We start from the raw sequence: 20341 nt of genomic DNA on the forward strand, positions 1-20341 counted from the left end.
TCAGTTCAGCTTGTCTCATCCTAGCTTCATGCTCCCTTCTCTGAGGGGAAGTAAATCTCCTCTGTGGAGGATTCCTTCTCCCCTGAGAAGAGGCATTAGAGTGCAGAGATCTATTGGAGTCCCTAGAAAGAGATCTATCTCTCCTAACTCCAAGGTTAGGCCCACTTCGGGTTAGTACTGGAGGTCCCCCAGATCCTAGCCCAAGTAAGTCTAAGTTGGCCCTGGTTAGCCTTCTGACTACCTCAAGACCTTTGTCTACCTCATCCCCAGAGAGTTCCTCTTGATCCTCCTCCTCAACTGCAGTAGCAATGTTGGGGAGATCTGGATCCCCAGAGGTTCCCTCTAAGGCTGGCATGTTCTCATGTAACTGAGAAAGCTTTCTGGCATCATATGTCTCTAAGAGACCTATCAGAAAGGGAATGGTGGGGTTAGACCCCTGCTTCAGTTTTCTGGAGACACAGATTTGTCTCATCTCCTGGAAACTGAGAGCTGCATATCTTGAAGTGACCTGTGGAGGGTCAACACTGACCAGGGGAGTCTCAGTAGATTCTCCCTGGGTAGACATGCTTTTCTAGTGAGGTGTAAGTGGTGCACTTACCTACACTATATGTTTGCCTACTGATCCCTTGCTAGAGTTGTAGTTTAGGGTGTGCTACGCCCTAGGAGCTACAACAGCTGGTTCAGTAGAACTCAGAGTATTCTAAGCTAAGTTATATGTACCTTTAGTACTTATGTGATCTTTCACAAGATATTCTTAGGGCATGTGTGGTAAAACAACAGCAAGCTCAAATCCCAACCGCTGCTCACCAATGTGAGAAGTTGGCCTGATGTGCAGTGTTCACTATTCTAGTGATCACTATATATCAGTCCAAACAACCCTTATTGATGATTGGTTGTAAGTCAACCTTATAGACCAGCTATCCTAGTAGCATGGATACGAGCAGTCTAAGGCTAAGACTCTAGAGGGCGTGTTAAGCCAGCTGTTTTACCATCACATTACCCCTTGAACACCCAGTGAAAGGACACCACACAAGTGTTATGAAAATAAACAGTGTATTTATTAGAATCACAACAGCCCTGTACTCTTTATGAGGACAGGGTGCTAGGCACACAACAAAACTCTTACGAAAATACTTAAGTTAGCACGTTATACACAAATGCCCGAGGGGCACGAAAAACCATATACTTTAAAAGTGGAATGCGAAATTACTAGCAGGTAAGTACAGTACTAATAGGCTTTGGAATCGCTAGGACTTGACTATAGAATCGTTAGATTACTTCTAGGAGACCTAGGGGACTCGGGTGCAGAGTGTGCACTCTCACGCGGGATGCGGGACAAAGTCTATGGAAGCTAGTAAAGGCAAAGTTAGTGTTCACGGGCGAACCCGACCTGGTAGGAAGAAAACGACAGTGGATCCTGACCCTAGGATAGTGAGGCTATGCTGGGACACCGAAGTGCCGAAGTTACCTAGCCCAGGGGCTGCAGCTGCATAGGTCTGAAAAGACGTCGGGAATCTCGTTGCCGGACCAGGAGCCTGGAAGAAGGAAGTTGCTGGCAGGCGACCAGTGTAGAAAAGTTCGATGGATCCAAGCCTGGATCAAGGAAGAAGAAAACCTGAAAGCAGAGGGGACCAAGTTCTTGAATCACTAGCCAGTGATTAAGTGGGCACCAGGATGGCACCGGGCGAAGTCACCTCGACTAGGTGAGTGGGCGACGCTGGCTCTGCAGATCTCACGGACCAGGAGGCGTTGTCGGCGACCAGGATGGAGAGGCGAGCTGTCCCACGATGGAGGAAGCTGTCGGCGTCGAAGTTACCCAGGATTGGGCAACAAGCCTTGGCTAATTCAAGCCCACGCGGTGGACTAAAAATGGCGTCTTGAGTGGACCAGGAGGGTCCGGAGTGCTCCTCTTCTGGAAGGGAGCAAGGGCCAGTCTGGAGCAACCAGACTAGCAGCAGTGATGTCGTCGGGCGTCGTTCAGGGGGCCACAAGCCAGCGGGCTAGTAGCCAAACAACGCGGTGAGCAGCAAAAAGCAGAAGGGCCCCACGCCGATCGTGGAGATGCTGGGGGGCTACTCTTCGGTGCTGGAGCTGCTCAGGGTCTGGGCTTCTCGGACCCCAAAGCACTCACCAGGAAATTACTCGGCGGGCTTGCTGTGCAGAAGTCGTGCAGTCTTGAAGATGGCCGGTCCCTCGAGGTCTCGTCACACCCACGAATCTCAGCGTGACTGATGATGTAGGTAGAGGTCAGAGGTGCCAGGGAAGCCGGTTCTCGTCGAGCTGGGCAGTCTTGATCCGGAGGAGAGACTTGCAGCAGACCGCAGTGTTCTTAAGATGGTGCCTGCGGATGCAGGGTGACTACTCCTTAGTCACAAGGGAGAAATCTTAGGAAGAAGTCTTGAGTTCCTTTCGTGGAAAGTAGTTTCAGGATTCAAAGATGATCTGATTTGGAAGGGGGCCAGTTCCTACCGTTATCCTGTAAAAAGGGGCTGGCACGCGACTAAGTCCTGCCCTAGGGGTGGGACTAGGAGGGGGGTGGTTACACCCACTTCCTTGGCGGGCTTTTCCCCAGCACAGGGTCTGGAGTGACCCTGGAACTGGTTCCAGCCAGCCTATGCACAGTGAGCACCGGGGTGCCACGTGCAGTCACCTTCCTCTGAAGCCCTGCCTACCTATAATACACAAAACCCTGTCTGGGACGGTGCTGGCACCGCCCCTGGCAGGAAACCCTTTGTCCTTATCTCCTGCTCTGGGAGGACTCCCAGCAGCAGGAGGGCAGACTTGTGTCTCGGTGGCAGCATCCATTTTGTGGAGCTGAGGCTCTGTTTGACTTTAACCGGGGTTAGGGGTTACATACATGTCGTGTCCCTCTAGAAGGGTGGAATGCTAACCCCGTCGCCAGAATTGGCGAGGGGTTAGTATTCCAATTCGTATGACACCTTACTCGACATGTTTTGATAAAGCGATACCAGAGTTGGCATATAACCGCGAGGATTATAATGCACTTAAGAGTATATGGTATGCGATATCATGGAAACGGCTAAGGGATGGATCCCGAAAGCCGCAGACAGGCTCAGCTCATGCCAGAGCACCATCTCACACGATTCCAAGCACTCTGCCTTCAGGATTGTTAAGGCCTGCCATAGGAGTGACTGATAGGAGATCTGTGTGTCCATTTTAGGGTTAGATATAGGTATACTATATCTAAAGCAAAGGGTGAGTACACCACCTTGCCCCAGCTGTCGTGCAGCCAGTTGTGTCAGTTTAGTTAGTCAGCCCAGGGGTGGCACAATACATGCTTCAGCCCCTGGGAGACTTCTGGGTACACCTCAGCCCTGGGTACAGGGACTTGGAGAGGGCCCAGTGCCAATTCAGTACCTGAGTACAATTTGGATAGAGAGAACAGCTAGGCTGTGGGTCTGATTAGCAGGCCCACAGCCAGGGAAAGTCGTAAACCAGTGCAGCAAAAAGCAAAAATCTGGGTGATCATAGGATTGCAGACCCTACTCTCCTACACAGGGTGTTTACCAAATGTATAGCTTTAGTTGTAACTCATCTCAGAAGGCAACAAATTCACGTCTTCCCATACCTAGACGACTGGCTCATCTAAGCCAGCACACACCAAAAGTGTCTAGAACACACTCTGACAACATTAATCCTACTCCACTGTGAGAAAGTGCCATCTTTCTTGCATTGTTATGCCCCCACTTTTTTCTGAACTGCTGATGTGCTTTGACTGAGTGTGCCCTGGGTTCCTGCCAACCAGGTACCCAGGGCCTGTGTTCCTTCACTAAAACTAAGTTGCAACTAAAACCTAATTGGCATCTCTGGCCACCTGTCAGTCCTTAGTAAATGGTACCCTAGGTACCTATGGCATGGTGACCAGAGAAGACCCCTGAGGGCTGCAGCATTCATTGTGCCACTCTCAGGGGCCCTGTACCCTGACACCCACACATTGCCTTTGCAGGCTGTGTCTGAGTACAGAACCAAACAAAGAGTCGACATGGCACACATCCCTTTGTGCCCTGGTCATAGAAACCACTGCCCTGGCATACCTCAGTCACCCCTCTAGCGGTTCATGAGCCCTGTGCCCCTAGAGTACCCAGGGCCATTCCCGGGCACTGTAAGTGCAGTGATGCCATTAAGAGTATATGGTACTGGGAGGTTGTCATTACGAACTACACAGCACCATAATGGCTACACTGAAGACTGACAAGTCTGGTACCAAACTTCTCATCACATTAAACCCGCACTGATGCCAGTGTGGGATTTAATGTAAAATGCACCAGAGGGCATCTTAGAGATGCCCCCTGAAATCCTAACCTACAATCCACGTCTGGGCTGAGTGGCTGCAGAGGCTGCCACAGCAGACATGTTGCTGTACCCCTGGGTAGGAGAGCCCCCGCTCTCCTGGGCCTGCAACAATGCACATCCTGGGCGAGGTGCTAGGTCTCCTCCCCCAGGATGTGTAGGGGGAAGCTTCAAAGGCATGCCGCCTATGTGAGCTTCCCCAGACCATTTGCTGTACCCAGCAACCAGCCCCCAGCAGCCTGGACCCCCACTCTGGTGGGCAAAACTACGTCAGGAAGGGGGGTGCGCCAGCCTATGCCAACACCACCCCTCAGGTGGGGGAGACGAGGTGAAGCACAACCCCGGGCCCTGGATATCTTGAAGATGGGGAGACCTGCCCAATCTCAGCTAGGCTCCTGCCCCCCTCCCACAGAAGAGGAGCAGGCTAGGGGGTGTACTCACCCCATGGCAGGGACCCATTGGTCCCTGTCCTTGCCCTACCTGTAACACCCCTAAATTCAGTATTTAGGGGCTCCCTGAACCCTCCTTCCAGAGATCCTGATAGAAAAAAGAAGAAAGAAGATCAAGAAGAAGACCCGCCGCGCAGCTGCTAACAACAGGACAACAACAACTGACTTGGCCCCAGCCCTACCGGCCTGTTGATCCTGGAACCTGCTCCTGCCTAATCCCGGCGACTCCTGCGGACAGCAACCTTGGGACACCCGGAGGACCTGCCTACCTTGACCCTCTGGAAGATTGGGACTCCCCACAGCAGAGGCTCTGCTGCAACAACCCCCCTGGTGCCAGCCAGGAAGCCCCGGACCAGCCCACTCTGCATCGGCCGGGCCCAACCGAACCAAGACCACGAGGACGTCCCCCCGGCGACTGGGACCCGAAGTCCAGTGTCCAAAGACCCTCCTCGACGAACCAGACGACACCTGCAGACTCAGAACCAGAGGCCACCCCAACCGCGACCAGCTGAGGGTAAGCTTTTCCGACACCTAAAGACACCCCTGCACCCGGCGCCCCTGTGTGAGAAGTTGGCCTGATATGCAGTGCTCACTATTCTATTGATCACTATGTATCAGTCCAAACAACCCTTATTGATGATTGGTTGTAAGTCAACCTTATAGACCAGCTATCCTAGTAGCATGGATACGAGCAGTCTAAGGCTAAGACTCTAGAGGGCGCGTTAAGCCAGCTGTTTTACCATCACATTACCCCTTGAACACCAAGTGAAAGGACACCACACAAGTTGTTATGAAAATAAACAGATATTTATTTATAACAAGTCTACCCTGAACTCTTTATGAGTCAGGGAGCTAAGCACACAACAAAACTCTTACGAAAATACTTTAAGTCGCACAATTTACACAAATGCCCGAGGGGCACGAAAAACCATATATTACTAAAGTGGAATGCGAATTACTAGCAGGTAAGTAACTATTCTCATAGACTTTAGAAACGCTAGGCCTACAATACTAAACCCTTAGATTAGTAGCAGGAGGCCTGTGGACGTCGTGTGCAGAGTGGGAACTCTCACGCGTAAGGCGGGAAAAAGTCTATGGAGGCTAGCAAAGACAAAGTTACTGTTCTCGGGCGAACCCGACTAGGTGGGTCGAAAACAAGAGTGGATCCGAACACTTAGAGTGTTGGACTATGCTGAAGCACCGGAGTACTTGGTTTACCTAGCCCAGGGGCTGCGGCTGCATAGGGTTCAAGTTGCGTCGGAAACCCTCGTTGAAGATCCAGGAGCCTGAAGAAAGAAGTTGCTGGCAGGCGGCCAGTGAAGGAGTTCGTGGTGATCCAAGCCTGGATCAGGGAAGAAGAAACCTGTAAGCAGAGGGGACCAAGTTCTGAATCACTAGCCAGTGATTTGAGTGGGCACCAGGATGGCACCAGACGAAGTCACCTCAGCCAGGTGAGTGGGCGCTGCTGGGCTCTGCAGTCTCTCGGACCAGGAGGCGTTGTCGGCGACCAGGATGGAGGTGCGAGCTGTCCCACGAAGGTACTTGCTGTCGACGTCGCTGGACCCAGGATTGGGCAACAAGTCTTGGCAAATGCAAGGCCCACGCGGTGGACCTAAAATGGCGTCTTGAGTGGACCAGGAGGGTCCAGGGTGCTCCTCTTTTGGAGGGGAGCAAGGGCTAGTCCGGAGCAACCAGACCAGCAGTAGTTGTCGTCGTGGAGCGTCGTGAGAGGGCCACTAGCCAACGGGCAAGCGACCTGGACAACGCGGTGAGCAGCAAAAAGCAGAAGGGCCCCACGCAGATCTCGTGGATGCAGGGGGGCTGAACTTCGGTGCTGGAGCTGCTCAGGGTCGGGGCTTCTCTTACCCCAAAGCACTCGGTCGAGGGTCACTCAGCGGTCGTGCTGGACAAGCGTCGTGCAGTTCTGAAGATGGCCGGTCCCTCGAGGTCTCGTCACACCCACGGATCACAGCTGGGCTGATGATGTAGGTTGAGGTCAGAGGTGCCAGGGAAGCCGGTTCTCGTCGTGCTGGAGCAGTCTTGATCCGAAGGAGAGACTGGCAACAAACCGCGATGCTTGGTTGGTGCCTGCTGCTGCAGGGTGACTACTCCTTAGTCACAAGGGAGAATCTTGGGAAGAGTCTTGAGTTCCTTTCGTGGAAAGTAGTTTCAGGATTCAAAGATGATCTGATTTGGAAGGGGGCCAGGTCCTACCTTTATCCTGCAAAAAGGGGCTGGCACGCGACTAAGTCCTGCCCTAGGGGTGGGACTAGGAGGGGGGTGGTTACACCCCTCTCCTTTGGCGGGCTTTCCCCAGATCAGGGGCTGGAGTGCCCCTGGAACTGGTTCAAGCCGGCCTATGCACAGTGAGCACCGGGGTGCCACTTGCAGTCACCTTCCTCTAAAGCCCTGCCTACCTAGAATACACAAAATCCTGTCTGGGACGGTGCTGGCACCGCCCCTGGCAGGAAACCCTTTGTCCTTGCCTCCTGGGCTGGGAGGACTCCCAGCAGCAGGAGGGCAGACTTGTGTCTCGGTGGCAGCATCCATTTTGTGGAGCTAAGGCTCTGTCTGACTTTAACCGGGGTTACAGGTTACACACATGTCGTGTCCCTCTAGAAGGGTGGAATGCTAACCCCGTCGCCAGAATTGGCGAGGGGTTAGTATTCCAATTCGTATGACACCTTGCTCGACATGTTTGATAAAGCGATACCAGAGTTGGCATATAACCGCGAGGATTATAATGCACTTAAGAGTATATGGTATGCGTTATCATGGAACAGCTATTAGGACTTGGTTCCGCAAGCTGCAAACGGGCTCAGCTCATGCCAGAGCACCATTTCACATTATTCCAAGCACTCTGCCTTCAGGATTGTTAAGGCCTACCATAGGAGTGACTGATAGGAATATATGTGTCCATTTTAGGGTTAGATAAAGGAATACTATATCTAAAGCAAAGGGTGATTACACCACCTTGCCCCAGCTGTCGTGCAGCCAGTTGTCAGATTTGGATGGCCAGCCAGGGGTGGCATAATACATGCTGCAGCCCCTGGTAGGCCCTGGGTACACCTATGCCCTGGGCACCTAAGGTACTCTGTACAGGGACTGATAAGGTGACTCAGTATCCAATTAGATATGTACCTAAGGTACATGGAATCCATTTTACAGAGAGAGCAGTAGGCCTGGGGTCCTGAATAGCAGGGCCCCAGGTCAACTAAGTCAGAAAACCAGCAAAACACCAGGCAAAAAGTTGGGGGCAACCATAGTCCGGGATCTACCTTGCTACAGTCTATAAATCTGAAAGAAACAGGTTAGTATTAGATTCCTTACCTTAGAATATCCCCAGGCGTCAGTCTGGATCCGGAAACTTTTGCGTAGCAGTACCCCTGCGCGTAGGTAGGTGTCGTCTGCAGGCGTCCTCTGCGGCTCCGCGTCCGTCGTTGGCGTCGTGCGCCGTGATGACGTCGCTGGAGTATATAGACGCCGCCTCCGCGCGCTGACGTCAGTTCTTCTTTTTTCCGCGCCAGTTAGCGCAGATCCGAGAAGTGCAGTACTCCTGTCTTTTGACCAACGTTTTTTGTGAATCCTTGATTCTTCTTACGGTGCCGGTAGGATGCCGGGTTTAAGAACTGTGACGACTGTGACCGCACAATGTCGGTCACGGATCATCACCGACTCTGCCTCCGGTGCCTGGGCCCCGACCACGCCGTGGACGACTGTGTCGACTGCCGGGCCCTGACGAGTAAAGCTAGGCGGGAGCGGTCCCGCAAGCTACTCGAGCTGCGGGTGTTGGCCCCGCGTCGAGAGCGGTCCCGGTCTGGCCGGAGGTCGAGGGAGCGGTCGCGGAGCCGCCACGAGCGCTCCGGAAGTCGTCACCATTCCTCTGGTTCCTCAGGTAGGAAACACAAGAAGTCGGGGCGTCGTCATCGTACCCCCGACTCCCCCCGACGCTCGCGCGATGCGGCCGGGGGTTCGGGTGGCCGCGGCTCCGCGTGAGTCGCCGGCGCGGCCTGCTCCATACCCTACGGTCCCTGGGCAAGGCGCGACGCCTGGGGAGATAGAGGAGTTCCTCATGGCCATGAGGGCACTGTCTCCTCCGACGGGGCCTACGGCGCCTTCGGGCCCTGTGCTTCCGTCCGGGGGCCCTAGCGGTTCGGGTGCTCCTGCCTCGACGCCGTCGGGTGCTCCGGCGCCGGCTCCGACCCCGGCGCCGCAGGGACCCTCAGGGTCGACGCCGGCTGGTCTACCGGCCTCTCCGGCGCCGATTCCATCGGGGTTGCCCCCGACGCCGCCCCCGCGCGGCGCCGGTGCTCCGGCGCCAGCTCCGTGCGGCGCCGCCCCCATACCCTCTCCGGACGCGGAGTCGGACCGGCGTCGCCCGACGCCGATGGGGCTTGTGGACCCCGGGGAGCCGGTCTACATTGTTGATTCCGAATATGGTGAATATGTAGATTACGGAGAGGGTTGGGAGGGGTCTGAGGACCCTCTGTCACGCGAGTGTCAGTACAATGTGGACTGGACAGGTGATTTGGGTGACGCCAGTGGTCTGGACGCCTCTCCTAACCCTGGCTTTGTCTCGCCTCCTACCGTGGCTTCGGAGGAGGGGGCTGCTTATTCAGTGGTGCTGATGAGGGCTGCCAAGGCCTTACACCTTGAGCTCCCCGTCGCGGCCGTGAGGCCTAACATCCTCACTGAGGTCTTCAAACCGCAGTCATGCCCACAGGAGCCACTGCTGCCGTTCAACGAAGCCTTGTCTGACGTTCTTTTGGGCACGTGGTCCAGGCCCGCTTCAGGTTCGCCTGTTGATAGGAACGTGGCCAGACGCCACCGTCCGTGTAAGGATGACCCCAAGTTCCTGTCCACCCATCCCACCCCTGAGAGTCTGGTGATCCAGGCCTCGACTTCCCAGACCGCATTCCCGTCGGCCCCGCCCGACCGGGAATCCAAGAGGTACGACCAGTATGGAAAAAAGGTCTTCTCGTCCCTGAGTTTGGGACTGCGGTCTTGCAACACCGCATGCCTCTTGGGCCGCTACTCCCACTCTCTGTGGAATACGGTCGCGGACCTGCTGCCAGAATGCCCGCAGGAGGTACGGGCAAAGCTCGGCAAGGCTATGATTGAAGGCCGAGACGCAGCAAAATACTCCATCAGGTGTGGGCTTGATACGACCGACTCGCTGGGCAGAGCAATGTCCACGACGGTGGCGATTCGTCGCCACGCCTGGCTGAGGTCCGCCAACTTTTCGGCAGATGTCCAGAATGCCTTGATGGACATGCCGTTCGATGGCAGTCGCCTGTTTGGCGACAAAGCGGACCACGCGCTGGAGCGCTTCAAGGACTCCAGTGTCACGGCCAAGTCCTTGGGTCTCTCGACCCAGCGCCAGCAAACTGGTTCGTTTCGCTCCTTTCGTGGCCAAGGAAGGGGCGGTCCCACACGTGCTGCCAGCCACGCGCCGCAACACATTTCTCAACGCGGTGGCGGCCGTGGAATCCGCCGTGGAGGCGGTCGGGGACAACGGCGAGGTCAGACCACACCTCCCCCCGCAGCATCGGCCTCCAAATCCTCCTAGTCCGTGCTTTCAGGCCCATGTGACGCCAGTGGGTGGCAGGGTTCGCCATCACCACTCCCGCTGGCGCGCAATCACATCGGACAGGTGGGTGCTGCAGCTCGTCCGAAGGGGCTACTCCCTCCCCTTCGAGACCACTCCTCCAGCCATGCCACCGCAGAACCACCATGTGTCGGGGGACCACTTGACACTTCTGCAGGAGGAAGTTACGGCCCTCTTGGCCAAGGGGGCCGTCGAGCACGTTCCTGGGCCAGAAGTAGGGCGTGGTTGCTATTCCCACTACTTTCTGGTACCCAAGAAGGACAAAGGGGGCCTACGTCCTATCTTGGATCTACGGAACGTCAACGGCTTCCTCCGGAAGGAGAAGTTCAAGATGTTGACTTTGGCTCAGGTCTTGGCTGCTCTAGACCCGCTAGACTGGATGGTAGCGTTGGACTTGCAGGATGCGTATTTTCACATCCCCGTCCTGCCGGCCCACCGGCGTTACCTGCGGTTCACGGTAGGCCACGAGCACTTTCAGTTTATCGTGCTCCCATTCGGCCTTACCAGCGCCCCACGGGTGTTCACAAAGGTGATGGCGGTGGTCGCAGCCCATCTGCGCCGGTTGGGGGTTTCAGTCTTCCCCTACCTGGACGACTGGTTGTTGAAGGCGGGCTCGCCCCAGACAGTCGTCCACCACCTTCAGATGACGGCAGACCTCCTGCACGAGCTGGGGTTTTCCATCAATGTGCCGAAATCACACCTGTGTCCCTCTCAAAAGCTCCTTTTCATCGGAGCGGTTCTCGACTTGGCGCAGTTTCGGGTTTATCCTCCGGAACGGCGAGTCCGGGATATACAGGCTTTGATTCCCATCTTTCAGCCGTTATCCCGGGTTTCGGTCAGGTTGACGCTGCGGCTGCTGGGGCTGATGGCTTCCTGCATCCTTCTGGTGCATCACGCCCGGTGGGGGATGCGGGCTCTGCAGTGGGACCTGAAGTTTCAGTGGGCCCAGCATCAGGGCAACTTGTCCGACCATGTCTTGATCTCGGAGGGCACTGCGAGACAACTGCAGTGGTGGCTTACGGACCGCGATTGGGTCAGAGGCAGATCCCTCTCCCTTCCCCAACCGGAGCACGTGGTTGTGACGGACGCGTCCCTCCAGGGCTGGGGAGGCCACTTGGGAGATGCGGAGATCAGAGGCATCTGGTCTCCGGCGGAGTCCCGGCTCCATATAAACCTGTTGGAGCTGCGGGCGATCCGTCTAGCACTGAAGGCATTCCTCCCCTTTGTCAATGGGAGTGTAGTGCAGGTGTTCACGGACAACACCACCGCCATGTGGTACTGCAACAAGTAGAGCGGAGTGGGGTCGTAGACCCTTTGCCAGGAGGCTCTGCGTCTCTGGCAATGGCTGGAACGTCAGAGCGTGACTCTGACGGTTCAACACCTGGCAGGTTCTCTGAACGCCAGGGCGGACGAACTCAGCCGTCGGTGCTCGGTGGATCACGAATGGCGTCTGAACTCGGACGTGGCGCAAGGCCTCTTTCTGAAATGGGGAGAGCCTTGGTTAGATCTATTCGCCACAGAAGAGAACGCGCAATGTCATCAGTTCTGCGCGTTGGAGTTTCCAAGACGGCACTCGCACGGCGACGCCTTTCGGTGCGCGTGGAGTTGCGGTCTATTGGACGCCTATACCACTTCTGCCCAGAGTGCAGAAGAAGATCAGGCGCGACCGGGCCCAAGTTATCCTTGTGGCTCCGGACTGGGCTCGAAGGTACTGGTATCCCGAGCTACTCAGCATGTCAGTCGGTCCCTCGATCCGCCTGCCCCTTCGGGAGGACCTTCTGTCGCAGCAGCAGGGGATGGTCCTCCACCCGAACCTGTCCAGTCTCCACCTCCATGCGTGGAGATTGAGCGGCGACAGTTGAGGCCATTTGACTTGCCTCCTGAAGTTTGTGATGTGATTCTGGCAGCCAGGCGTCCCTCCACAAAGTCGGTATACGCCTGCTGGTGGAACAGATTTGTGGCATGGTGCACAGCAAAGGCTGTGGACCCTCTTTCTGCCCCTCTCTCCGAGGTTCTCCTCTTTCTTCTCTCTCTTGCCCCGCAGGGCTCTGCTCTGGGCACTATCAAGGGCTACCTCTCTGCCCTTTCGGCCTTTCTAAGGCTGCCTGATCAACCTTCTTTGTTCAAGTCCCCTATTGTAACGAGATTCTTGAAAGGCATCACGCACATGTATCCACCTGTTCCGTTTGTGATGCCTCAGTGGGACTTGAACCTGGTTCTGACCTTCTTGATGTGTGCTCCCTTTGAGCCACTTCATTCCTGTCCGCTCTGTCTCCTGACTTTAAAGACGGCCTTCCTGGTTGCCATCACCTCTGCCAGGAGAGTGAGTGAGCTCCAGGCTCTTTCTGTCAAACCTCCTTTCATGTCCATTCATCCAGACAAGGTGGTTCTGAGAACTAGACCTTCTTTCCTGCCCAAAGTAGTCTCTGCTTTTCACATCGGGCAGTCCATCACCTTACCCTCCTTCTTCCCGCCTCCGCATCCTTCAAAGGATGAAGAGCGGCTCCATCGTCTGGACCCAAAACGTGCGCTTTCATTTTATATGGATCGCACTCGCCAGTTCCGGGTGGATGACCAACTGTTTGTTGGCTACGTGGGTGCGAAGAAGGGACGGGCGGTGCATAAGCGGACCATCTCTCGGTGGGTCGTCCTGTGCATCAAAGCGTGCTACTCTTTGGCTCGGAAGGAGCCTCCTGTTTGGCTGAGGGCCCATTCCACTCGGGCCACGGCGGCTACTACTGCCTGGGCCGGGGAGTCCCCTTGCGGGACATTTGTCAGGCGGCTACGTGGGCCTCGCTGCACACGTTTGCAAGGCACTACTGCCTGGACAGTCAAGTCCGGAGGGATGGCTTCTTTGGCCGTTCTGTCCTCCAGGACTTTCTGGTGTAAGCTGTATTGGTTCGCAGACCCACCACCGGGGTTGGTATTGCTGGGGTATCTATTCTAAGGTAAGGAATCTAATACTAACCTGTTTCTTTCAGATGAACAAGTTACTTACCTTCGGTAACGATATATCTGTAAAAAACAGTAGTTAGTATTAGATTCCTTACCGCCCCACCCATCCTCCCCGTTCTGCGAACTGATACATAGGGTTAAGGTCATCCCCTTCAGGGCCCTAGTTTTGCATGGCACCAGTGTTGGTTCTTACATGGCTCTGCGTGTTGTGGCGCGGAAAAGCTGTGTGCAAAGAACTGATGTCAGCGCGCGGAGGCGGCGTCTATATACTCCAGCGACGTCATCACGACGCCAACGACGGACGCGGAGCCGCAGGGGACGCCTGCAGACGACGCCTACCGACGCGCAGGGGTACTGCTACGCAAAAGTTTCCGGATCCAGACTGACGCCTGGGGATATTCTAAGGTATGGAATCTAATACTAACTACTGTTTCTTACAGATATATCGTTACCGAAGGTAAGTAACTTGTTCGGTTGACTTACAACCTATCACCATACGGGTTGTTTGGACTGATACAAGGTGATCACTAGAACTAGTGAGCATCATATATCAGGCCAACTTCTCACAAAGCCCGTCTGCGCCCGTCAGCGTTCTGGAGGCGGACGGGCTGGGGCTCTCCCGGTGCACTCTTCGGGGATGTTACTCAGCTACTCCTCAGCATATCTGTTGAGTTTGAGGTAACCTTAACAGCGGGTGTTTAGGTGAGTACAACTGCTCGGGGAATAGTTTTCATTGCCATAATTGTGGCTGGAATTCAGAGAAGGGCCTAATTAATAAAACCTTCACGGAGCAGGATTTTCAGTGTGCCACAAAGAATGGCAAGGGAACTGCGGACAGTAATTTCGCATGTGCGTTGCTGAACACCCGCTCGGTGAGCAAACATGCTATGGATCTTTTCAATCTTTTGTTAGAGCGTAAACCCAAATGTCTCTTTTTGACAGAAACCTGGCTGGGCGAGCTTTCAGGTCCGGACATTACTAATGCCCTTCCTCCGAATTATTTTATGATTCGGAAAGATCGAGGATCTGGTAGAGGCGGTGGAGTGGCTTTAGTGGTCGACAGGCGCTACAGTTGCTCCGTCGTCCCGACGGAAGGTATTGATGGAGCAGAGGCCCTGGGCTTCTGCCTGACTCTTTTACCCTACCAATCATGTGCAGGATTGTTCATCTATAGACACCCGGGTTCTATCGGGGCCTTTCATGAGGAGTTGTATACTGTGCTATCTTCTCTCAGTGTGAAGTTCAAACTCTGCCTTTTGTTGGGTGATTTCAATATCCACATGGATCAGGCAGATGCGGTAGACACCATTAAATTATTGGATATTACTAACCCGTTGGGCCGGCTGCCCTATTTAGTGTCCCCCACCCACAATAAGGGCCACATCCTCGATCAAATATTCTCTAGGGTGCCTATTTTAGCAGCTGTGCCTGAACCAGTACTGTGGTCTGACCACATGCTGGTAAGCTTTGACATCCTGGGTAAGTGCAGGTCCTACAAGAGGGGACCCGGCTTCTATTCTCAGCCCTTGCGTGCTTTTGGCCGGATTTCGGTTGATATGGTGACGCAGCACTTTCTGTTTCATCCTTGCGAGCTCACAGGCAGTTTCGAGGACGATTTAGAGCGGTTTCAATCATGGTTGATGCGTTGCCTCGATGAATGAACTCCTATCCAACCGGCCCATAAGAACTCGGCGCGAACCTCGGCACCTTGGTTCACGCCGGCACTTAACACCTGCCGGAGGCATTGTAAGAAGGCTGAAAGAGCATGGAGATCGAATTACGAATAGTCTCTTAAAGTAGCTTATAGACAGTGTGTTAAGGCCTATCACAAAGACATCTACTCAGACTAGAAGGCTTATTTTTCCAAGAGGATAGAGGAGGCATCCAATACGAGTAAAGAAATCTTCACGATTGTGAAGGAATTCACACCTCCAGCCTCGGCGACGACCAAGAGTTCCTTTTCTGAGCCATGGGTCGTGGAATTAGCAGTTTTTTTTTGCTAATAAAGTCTGCAGCATCCAGGCCTCGTTTGCCCTGGCTGGGCTAGAGGTGACTGCTAATGCCGCCTCCCTCGTACCAGACTGAATAGATCTACGCTGTCAGAGTTTCCGCCTATCGGCCACGCAACCTCACTGGACCTCCTATCCAAAATGAAATCAGGCTCCCCGCTGGACCACTGTCCTGCCAAGTTCTTAGCCAAAATTGCGAAGGCCATGAATCCAATTATTAATCAGATTTTAAAACACTCCCTAGAGTCGGGGGTGGTACCGCAGGCATGGAAACAGGCTCTGGTGCTACCTCTCCTGAAAAAGCCAACTCTCGACCCTAAAAGCCACTCCAATTACCGGCCCATTTCCCTGCTCCCGGTCTTGGCGAAGATCGTGGAAAAACACGTTCCGTCAGCTCTTTCGGACTTTGTTGAGACTCATGGTGTCCTTCATCAGACTCAGTCGGGTTTCAGGGCCAATATGAGCACCGAAACAGCACTGTTGGAGGTTTCGGAGGCCATCAAGGAGGGAAAGCTCTGTTGGTGATGTTGGACCTGTCTGCGGCATTTGACACCGTCCCCCACAACCATCTCCTTGATAGACTTTCGGAGATGGGGGTTGAGGGGACGGTGTTCAGATGGTTCAGATCATTCCTTTCGGACCGTCAACAGACAGTCTGCCCCCCCCCCCCCCCCTGTACTCAGCCGTGGTGCCGCCTTTGGAGGTGGGAGTTCCTCAAGGTTCCATTCTGAGCCCCACTCTTTTTAATATCTATATGTCCCCTCTGGTGGCGCTGGCTGAGTCCTGTGGTGCCCAGATTGAATCCTACGCTGACGATACTCAAATCCTCTTCACCTGTGAGAAGAACATCGATTTTGATGGGGAGCGGATCAGGAACTGCCTGAATACCGTCTTCGCCTGGTTCCATCTTAATCAGCTGAAGTGTAACTCCGACAAATCGGAGATTCTTTTCTTTGGCTGTTCCCCGGACCTTGGTTGGAAATCGTGGTGGCCGGCTGACATGTTTCCTCTGACCACAGATACTTCTGTGGCGAAAAAACTCGGAGTGAAAATGGACAATGGTCTCTCCTCTAAACCTCAGATCACGAGCCTGGTCGGACAGTGTTTTGGCCTGCTCAAAATGCTGAAGAAATTTCTTCCACTCCTATCTATTTCTCATAGAAGGACGATTGTCCAGGCTCTGATAGGATCCAGGCTGGACTATGCGAATGTGCTCTATCTTGGACTCCCTGACTATCTCCTGTCCCGCTTGCAGGTGGTACAGAATTCTGCAGTGCGGCCAATTTTTGGTCTTGGCCGGAGATCCCATGCTTCAGGGATCCTGCAATCGCTCCACTGGTTGCCCATTCGACAGCGTATTGTTTTTAAGACCCTCACAATCGCATTCAAGGCCCTTCATGGCAAGGGCGCGCAATACCTGAGGAACAGGATTGGCTTTCAGCATCCAGCCTGGACCCTTCGCTCAGCTTCACGGGCCTTGGCCAAAACACCGGCCATAAAAAGGGCCCGAACAGGAGGGCGCTCTTTTAAATATCTGGCGCCTAAGGCCTGGAATGCGTTACCAGTGACACTAAGGAGGATCGACAATCTCTTATCATTCAGAAAAGAGCTTAAGACATGGCTGTTCAGCCAACAATTTCACCTGTGTCTTTAGTTTTGTGCCTGGACGGGTCTGTCAGCGCCGGGACACTCTGTCTGAGTAGCTGAGCGCTATACAAATCCCCCAATAACATAACATAACATAGGGACAGATCGCAGTTGAAACAGCGAGAACCTCAGACGATAAGTAAGTCGGCGTCGAGGCATACTACTTCTGACTCGAAGTATGTTGGACATAAAAGATCTAAATCAACGTCAAAGCATCTGTCGACGTCAAAACACCGGTCGCATCGACATCTCCGCCTCCTTCATGAAGGTCGGCGTTGAGAGGATTGTCGACAAGGAAACCCTGACAGACCCACAGACGGTCGACGTCAAGGGCACAATCACTGTCAAGGAAGTAGACGTCAAAGACACTGCAAACCAACAGGCGGTCCGTGTCGAGAACTCCTTCACGTTCAACGGCGAAGAGACCGACGTCAAGGACATCGCCGCATAGACAGGAATCCTCAAGTGTGTCTCCATAGCAGCGGTCGACGTCAATGGTGGCCCAGTCAGTGTCGTCATCAAGGCAGGGGTCGACGTAGAGGGAGAAAGATCTCCCCACCCCTTCAGGAGACGTACCAGGAAAGCCAAGGTGAAGAACCATACGTTCAACGTCGTTGGAAGGTTCATCTTCACCTGGCATTAACATTATTTAGGTTACACCGGAGGGATCTCCGGCTCCTAGAGAAAAGACTTCTCCTATTAACATGTCTCCAAGATGGCTTGAAAGCATAAGACACTGGAATGTCCCACCCAGAGTTCTGAGCTACGAATTCTCCAGAACTCTCTCTCTCCATCCAGAGTCTCTGTGGGACCTCCTCCTACGCAATCCTCGAGGCCCCCTCCACACAGGCCTCCGAGAAGATCTAGGTCCCCATCAGCACTTTCCTACAGTGGGCCGTTATATTGGCGGTAAGCATACACCGTTTCAGTTGAGACTAAGTATGCTTTCTACCTATATGCAAACCAGACCTGTAATTGAGAAAAAGTCTTGAATTTTTAACCCAACTACTACATGGTAGTACTATGCATATTATTTGAATCTGTACCACATCAAGGAGCAACACTGTTGTTACAGACAAATTGGTTTCTTAATTATTTATAACAAAGCAGTGTTCACCAGATTCATAGCTAATTGCTCCTTCATGGGGGAGAGGGAAATCTTTAGAGCTAAAAAAATATATAAATAGCAATAATTTTGAGTTTATTTTATAACTGTTAGAAGGTTTTTTGTATCCATTTGTCTTATGATATCATTTTAAAAATAGAAATAATTGTTATTGTGTGTATTTTGTGTGGTTCTGTTCATTTTATCCAGTGCTGCATATATTCTCCTTCACAGGATGCAGAAAAAGTCTGCTTCCAGAGGCCGTGCCACTGCCCCTCCAAAACGGCTAGTGACCAAACCTAAGCCGAAAAGAGGACCCCCCAAACCACGTGGAAACGTCAAGAGCACCCCAAAGAAAGCCCTCCCAACTCCATTAAAGAAAGCAAAGACGGCCCCTTCGCCAGCAAAGAAACCCAATGCTGTCAGTACTCCTGCCAAGAAACCAAGGCCAGCACCTGCTAAGAAACCTGCAGCAAGTGCATCTAAGAAACATGCAGATGCCGGAAAGGCATCCAAGCAGTCTTCAAAGGGTAAAACCAATATGCGGAAATCCGTGCGGGGGAAGTAAAGTAAAATGTGTATGTATAGTCAGAAAATAAAAGTAAAAAATGTGTTGAGGGAGTAAGAAAATCATGTTTTATAAAGGTCAATTAATGTTAGTTTTTAAGGCCAGACTTTCCTTCACATTTTTGAAGAAGCATTCAGTAAAATAAAAATATTGTGTGTTCTATTTAGACATAGAATTTGTTTTTCTGCTTACCCAAATGCTATGAGGGGAGGATACGGTCCCTTCCAAAAGTTATCTTTCTTATGATGTGTTTTCTGTACATTGCTTTACCATTATTTTCCCTTAACGTCCCCACCCCCTCTGCCCCTCTCGATATGAAACAGCAGCAGAAGAGTTCATGCGATTATGACTCAGACATGTTTCTGTCAGGAAGAAACATATATCAGTTTTGTCAATTTTATACTGTATTTTTTATCCCTTATAAGTAAAATTCTAATCTTCCTTGTTCTTGTGGCAAAATAGTTATGGACTGTGTTCTGTGTTGTATGGTTTAAGGGGAACTTTTGTTTTACCTAAAGCTGTAAAAAGAGCTCCGGACAGAATTTGTTTTTCGCATTTGTCTGCATTCCCTATTGAACTGTTACTTTGCACACCTTCATAGCTCCCCAGACTTAGTTTAATTGGAGTGCTTAAAAATGCAGCCCACATTAAATTATGCACCTGCTTTTTAGAAATAGAGTTTAGAAACTATTTAGTATGCTTTTTAATTTAAGGCGGTGTTTGGGTGTAGACTTTGTGGTTTTTAAACTTCCAATATATAAGGAGCACAAATAGTAGCTAAATTTTGTAGGTGCTATTTGTTGACGGGCTTCCTTTTAACCCTCCTTTGCCTTTACTGTCTGACTGCCCTCCCCACTCAGCCTGACATCAGTACCCCCAAACGCTGGAAAGAATTTGGAATTTATTCAAATTCCATGGGTGCTTTTTCAGCCATGGCAGCCCTTTTTCTGTTGGTGCTGAACAGATGCTGAACCTGTGCTGAGACATGTAAACAATACGTAAAATAATCAGTATGTGATAAAGATAGGAACTGCTCAAGGAAACTGAATCTGTGGTTTTAATTAATGTCTTTTATCACATTGATGTTGTTTTACTGAAGTCAGTTTATCACTTTGTTTTGCCTTTTATAATTGTGGAGAGTGTCAATTGCTAATTTAGGGATGTTAACCAATAAAAATGCTCTTTGCTAAAATATACCTGATTCGTTTGTTGATTCAGTAGTTTTCCTGTCACCCCAAATTCTCATCTCTATTCTTCTGGCTTTTGCATTACTCTATGCCTTGGGATTTGATTAGAACTTAAGGATGTTTATTGTTAAAACAGCTGTAGCTTCAGTCCAAATGCTGAGATAGATTGTTGCGCTTCTGGGGTCCAGGTGGTAGTTCAGTCCCCATTTCGACTAATTGAATGTCCCATATGTGATTTTAAACCCATCATAAAACAAGTTGGCGAAAAGAAGCCACGTATATGGCTGATCATCTTGCTGTCCTGGGTCCACTATTAGGCATGTTGTTGAAATTTTATAGAGACAGCTTCATTAAGAACTTAAAACCTGTTCTGTACAATTGTGAGGGAAGAGGTAGGGTTTTGATAAGAACTGAACCAGGACATCTAGCTTTAGACAGAAGAGAGTGCAGTGGAAACAGAGCATAATAACCAAAACCAATATTTTGAAAGTGTCTCTACAGA

General features: G+C 52.2%; 1 protein-coding gene across 1 annotated transcript in view; it reads left to right on the plus strand.

Moving 5' to 3' along the window:
• HP1BP3 (heterochromatin protein 1 binding protein 3) overlaps positions 1-19848 on the plus strand; it is a 704364-nt gene extending 684516 nt beyond the window's left edge. The window contains exon 12 of the mRNA XM_078642573.1: positions 18319-19848. Coding sequence (XP_078498699.1) covers positions 18319-18652 — 334 coding nt within the window. The 3' untranslated portion in view covers positions 18653-19848. The remainder of the gene's footprint in view (positions 1-18318) is intronic.
• Positions 19849-20341: the final 493 nt, after the last annotated feature.

This window comes from Lissotriton helveticus, chromosome 5_1 (genome assembly GCF_964261635.1).
Source record: "Lissotriton helveticus chromosome 5_1, aLisHel1.1, whole genome shotgun sequence".
Taxonomy (NCBI): domain Eukaryota; kingdom Metazoa; phylum Chordata; class Amphibia; order Caudata; family Salamandridae; genus Lissotriton; species Lissotriton helveticus.